This window comes from Oncorhynchus masou, chromosome 12 (genome assembly GCF_036934945.1).
Source record: "Oncorhynchus masou masou isolate Uvic2021 chromosome 12, UVic_Omas_1.1, whole genome shotgun sequence".
Lineage (NCBI taxonomy): Eukaryota > Metazoa > Chordata > Actinopteri > Salmoniformes > Salmonidae > Oncorhynchus > Oncorhynchus masou.
The window spans coordinates 59,104,765-59,111,013 of NC_088223.1; the positions used below are offsets into that span (position 1 = coordinate 59,104,765).

The following is a 6,249-nucleotide window of genomic DNA, read 5'->3' on the forward strand; positions in this document are numbered from 1 at the left end:
CCCAGATCCTCAAATTATACAGCTGCACCTTCGAGAGCATCCTGACCGGTTGCATCACCGCCTGGTATGGCAACTGCTCGGCATCCGACAATAAGGCGCTATACCGGCTAGCAGTACTGGAGCCCCAAGTCTAGGTCCAAAAGGCTCCTTAACAGCTTCTACCCCCAAGTCATAAGACGACTGAACAATTAATCAAATAGCCACCCGGACAATTTACTTTGACCCCACCCCTCTGTTTTTACACTGCTGCTACTCGCTATTTATTATCTATTGTATGCATAGTCACTTTACCCTACCTATATGTACAAATTACCTCGACTACCCTGTACCCCTGCACATTGACTCGGTACCGGTACCCCCTGTATATAGCCTCGTTATTGTTATTTTATTGTGCTACTTTTTATTTTATTTTTTACTTTAGTTTATTTAGTAAATATTTTCTTAAAGTCTATTTCTTGAACTGCATTGTTGGTTAAGGGCTTATAAAGTAAGCATTTCACGGTAAGGTCTACACTGGTTGTATTCGAGGCATGTGACAAATACAATTTTATTTGATCTACCCCACTTTTCAAACAAACATCAAAACATTTTTTTTCCATTTCTGTCATCTGGGAGGAAATAAGAGGCTCACTATAAACAAGGCTCTACAAGTGCAATTAATCTACTGGTTCCCTGGCCTATGTTTTACTCTGGGACAGTGGTCCTCTGGAAGTCCCATGAAGATGAATTGTGATTTTTTTTAACCAGTCAATGAAAAACTAGTAAGTCATTTGAAACAGTATAATGGAATAGTGCCTAGTGAAGTTCATTGCAGCAAATGTACATCATGTCCCTCTCAATGTCAATGCATCCCCCTCCCCTAGTGTAGGCAAAGCTAATTAGGCAGTAAGTCTACCCTTTCCACCGTACTGCAGTCTATACAATTCTATTCAATTTGAATCAATGATTGCACACTGTTGAGTTTTTTTTCTGTAGTTAGCTCCTCAACACGGCAGGCTAAATGGAAACATGAGCTAATTTTGGAGGCAGCAAGAATTTAAACACCTGTTTATTTTGTAAATAGTCTCCATGGCTGCATGGGAGGGTTTCAAAACATGTGAAAGACTAACAACAGCCCTATTGTAAATACTTGTCCACACATTTCCACCAAATAGGACCTATGTGCTGCAACCATCAATCATATATGAAATACTCCAACACAGAAAGATAACCTTCGACCACTGACCAATTCCATATAATTTTGTTTGACAGTATTCATGTAATCTTCTTGTTTATAATAGTAATCAATCTTTAAAATAAATAATGATGAGGCAGCTGTGGCACTTGCCTTAAATCTTTCCCTGAGATTGAAGTACCACTATCGACCTTTTAGCCACCGTGGATGGTATAAACGGCATGAGCCTAACATTTGATAGAAAGAATGAAAGTGTGGATTTGCTATTGTGTCATGTTACTACAGCCTCTGTTGCATAAATACTACTATTACTATTTGGTTTGCCAAAGGCAAATTAGGCTTACAAGTTTAGCAACACCTGCCATTGGCAGTCTCATACACAGATGGTTAAAACTTAACAAGACACATGTAACATTTTTTGTGTAGTTTTTTAATAGAAATACATATAAAATTGCACTTATGTACATCAACATGCCTAATGTATTAATAAAAACAAAAAATACAGCTAAAATGTATTATGTATGCCTATGATCAGAATATACCTAAACTGAGGAGTATATGGCATTAGCCCCTTTTGACTAAAATGGACATTCAAATTAGATCAATCAGCTATTCTGCCTCACATTTGGCAATTTAGTTAATGAGTAAGATGTTTATTGTTAAAAGCTTTTCAGTGTCAGTTGAACAACTTAAAGCTGACTGGACGGTTTGCATTTAGGGTACCTCCTTTGTAATCAATTCAACTAATCTTCTATTGAGGAACATGTTACTAATCAAGCATGAATAGCTAACAGCTCCCAATCAATCACATTTTCTCTTCAAGTAACACAATATTTTTCACAGTAGTGCCCTCCTCCAGTCTCTTTAAAACAGGTAACAGAGGAGTCCAGATCCATCTGTTTATCTTTGGTATTGTATGTGAGTTGTTCCTCTTGTTTTTTATTGTACTATAGCCTGCAGACTACGTACTACTACACGGGGAGTTGGGTCAGGTGACCTGGGCCAGCACAGCTTGACAAGATATGGTGGTTAAAATAGTGCTTCATGTTTACTCAAGTGTCTCTATGCAAAGTTTATTTGCATACATATCTCTCCACTGTCATTTCACACCTCTTGCAGGTGACGTAGCAGCACCAGTGATACTTGCACTGGCATCTCTCCACAATTCTCTCAGTGAAGGCATTGTAGCCGCGACCACAGCACATTATATTGCAACTCCCACTGTCGTTGGATGTCTTATTGCACTGTCTGGAGACAAAAAAATGATGTTCCAATCAATAAACCTCACTATATAACTCAAAAATATGAATGGGGGAGAGAATCAACTTAAGTTTGACCTTCGAAGTGTCAAAGGTATAGTAAAAATGACAATTTCCACTGTTACATTGAGAGAAACAAAGTCATACCTGTTCTGTGTGCCGAGAGAGCCATGCTTCTCATTGTATGTGCAGTAATCCGAAGAGCTGATCAGATAGACCAAATCACTCTCTCTCACTGGTCGAAAATCCAACTCTCTGGGGACCAACTGCTTCCTTGTCCCAACATGACGATGGATCACCTTGGTGGCAGACAGGTACTTGGATTTGAGATCCATGGCAATGTGATTAATATCATGGAGGCCCTTCCAACATGTTTTGACAGAGCAGGACCCAGACACCCCATGGCATTTGCAATTGGTCTCCTGGGCATCAATAAGTGCCTGAAAGTAGAGCAAAAATAATATTAAAATGTGTTGCCACGTTTTGCAAATATTAATTATAGAATATAATATGTTGTTTAAGTGTTAGCCAAACAGGAGTTCCATGAAAAACAATGGCACAATAACTTGTGAGTAATTATGCACCTGTATGCAACTGTTCATGTCATCGTGAAAATAAAATTCAACCATTACCTGTCTTCCAACTGCATTATTGTGCAAATTCATCAGTCTGAACGGCTGAGAGCCAGATCTGCTGTTTCTCATCGGTGCATCAGAAAAAGCAGATCCCATTTGGAGACCATAGTGCAGGTTATCACCACATCCTCCCCATTTGAAGTCGGGCCCGGCCTGTTCAGCAGGGGCTGGGGCGCACGAGCAGCTGGGGAGCTCTCCAGAAGAGCAGGCTCTGGCGATGGAGTGACTCACTACGGCAGCAGCTAGTGAGAACACAAACGCAGACTCCCTGGTGCCTGCAATACAGTTAAATTAATCCAAGTCACAGAAAATCCCAAATCACACAATTTAATTGGCCACAATATATTATAACATTTTCAAGATAGGCCTACATTTCCAAATGTTCTTTAGCTTACCCTTTGCTAAATCTGGTGTAAAACGAGGGGCTTTTTCAACAGAGGAACAGTTCCACCGCATGTCACCGAAGGTGTTCTGACATGTATTTTTGGTAATCTTGGCGGCATGGACAATACTGTGCATCAACTCGATATTTCGCCGACAAAGTTGCAATTGCTCATGGGCCAACGCGTCGAGCAGCTTGCAATGATTAGTTTGATTCCAGCCTAAAGAACTCCCATTTACAGTAAGTCCACTGAAAAGATACAAAACTCATCAGCTATTTGACATGGCATATAGGTGTATCAACTTAACAAATACAAGTCATGATTTTTTTTCAATAAATGGAATACAATTTTATTGGTAGCGTAGGCTACACATATTTTGCAGATGTTATTGCGGGTGTAGCGAGATGCGTATGTTTCTAGCTCCAACAGTGCAGTAATACCTAAAATACAACACAATACACACAAATCCCCCCCAAAATAAAATAATAATTAAGAAATATAGAAACATTAGAACGAGCATTGGACATTATGGACAGTATATAAATATAACTGGTGTGTACTGCAGTAGTTATATAGGATGAGCCTTGACCAGAATACAGTATATACATAATACATAAGAAGTGGGTAAAACAGTATGTAAACAAGGTAGCAGAGTAGCATAGGCCTCTGCTCTGAATAGATAGCCCGACATTGAACACTGGCAACTTCATATACTGTTTATATACTGTTATTTACTCACTGTAGGCTATATTCTGTATTCTCATCATAATACACCTACTACTGTACATATAATTTTATTTTCCAAATTATATACTGTCTATACACACCACGTATTTATATTTAGGCTATAGTCCTATTCTTGATTCTGACACTGCTCACTCTAATATATCTACGTTGGATTGTTAATTGGACTCGTTCTGACATTTCTTGATTTCTTTCGTTTTTTTATTAGGCCATTTATGTATTTGTATTGTATTTTCTAGACATTCAACTGCACATGTTTTTGCACCTGCTATAACACCTGTCTACACGACCAATACACTTTGATTTGATTTGACCTATAGCTACATACGAATGGAATACTTACAGCCAATATATAGCAGCAGAGCAGTTCGCGTTCACAATAAATGTCAATAGAAATAAATCCATGTGGAATTTCATTGTAAACAAATGTGTGAATCCTCTGCCTAAAATGTTTTAAAAAAATAAGCTCCAAACGACTCTTTTAGTAGTCCGATGTGATTATCCAGTGATAGTATTGTTTTATTTAGCCTATGAGTCTGGAGGTATGGCCCTACTATAAGATACAAGCCACTGGTGGTGTGACCTCAGCCCCAGGGAGTCTTCTTATGTCGCCACTTCGATAGCCACGCCCCATTAAATTGGCGATTTGTGAATGACCCATGGAATGAACACAGCTTCACGGATCAAATTCTAATTTTGTGAATTCACGGGGATGGAATTGTAACATATGCATATTAGCAGTTATCCTATATATATAGCCTATGCATTTCAAAAGATGGCCCCTACATTTATGATGTTGTTGTTATAATACTGGTTAGCCTATGTGCCATTAATCATGACTGATTAAACTACAGCCATACAAAGTGTTAGACATGTAGGCTAAAGCGGGATAAAGCCATTCATTAACATGCAACACTTCTATTAACTAGCACTGACCTAAAGTATTTTGAAGATTTCTACAACATGCTAATCTTATCTGTGTGACAATCTGACAACATAACCTTTGCCAGTAAAATATTCTCAACAATTTTACAATAATATAAAATGCATGTTGCATCTCTGTGTTTATATGATATCTGAAAGCCTATTTTGTAAACAGCCCATGAACAATGAGAATATCCTTGATAATTTGACCTCCCTAAATCGCTGAAATTGCGCAGATCCGTGATTGATGTCCAGATTAAGCGCGCGTCAAAGTGACATTACAACGTTCTAACTATGATTTTTATTTGGACTACCGGTTTGCTTCTTTACAACTTTTAACATCGCGGTAGTCTAAGGTTATGTTTATCGTGTTGGGTGCGTGAGGTCCCGAGTTCAAATCCCCGACGAGCTTTCATTTTGCATGTCCTATGCTATGCAATTGACCTAAATGTTTCTCAATATGTATGTAAATGTATGTATGTAAATGTCTCGAAACCAGTTATGTTTGGTCTACGTTAGATTAGTGGACAAACAAAACGATTGATACACCCTTGGTTTGTATATATTAACGACTGATCCGCAACGATTGACGGATTAACGCGCTAAACAATTAGCTCAACTAATCCAATTAACATGGGCCATTATCGAGGAACTAAATTATTCTTAGAACCAATACAGGACAGAAGTATTTAACCATTCTCACAGTCTGATACTTCGATGCTATCCGTTTTCAAGTGTGTGTTTATATGTGCTATACCCATTTGTCTCCTTGATAGAATCAGACTATAGCCTCCCTGAGCCGACAAGGTACAAATCTGTCGTTCTGCCCCTGAACAAGGCATAACCCACTGTTCCTAGGCCGTCATTGTAAATACGAATTTGCTCGTAACTGATTTACCTAGTTAAATAAAGGTAAAATAAAAATAGACTTATAATAAAGGCTACCCACTAAACCTTATCATCAATAAAACAGGGAATGGTTAACAGGGATTTCACTAGCATGGTCAAATAAGCGAGTATAAACGGTTGATTATCTGCATGTGGTATGAGCAGAGGATTAGTGGTTGAAAGAGCGTTTCCAGTGGATATCAGTGTGCCTTAGTGAGAAGATCATTCAAAATTGTGTTTAT

At 38.5% G+C, this 6,249-nt stretch overlaps 1 protein-coding gene across 1 annotated transcript; it reads right to left on the minus strand.

The window, feature by feature from the left end:
- Positions 1–1,740: 1,740 nt before the first annotated feature.
- LOC135549176 (protein Wnt-11-like) lies at positions 1,741–4,738 on the minus strand. Its single transcript, XM_064979216.1, has 5 exons — positions 4,539–4,738; positions 3,464–3,699; positions 3,066–3,343; positions 2,581–2,873; positions 1,741–2,422 (listed from the first exon to the last, which is right to left on the minus strand). Exons 1-5 carry the CDS (start codon positions 4,610–4,612, stop codon positions 2,248–2,250), a joined length of 1,056 nt encoding a protein of 351 aa, XP_064835288.1. The 5' UTR covers positions 4,613–4,738; the 3' UTR covers positions 1,741–2,247.
- Positions 4,739–6,249: the final 1,511 nt, after the last annotated feature.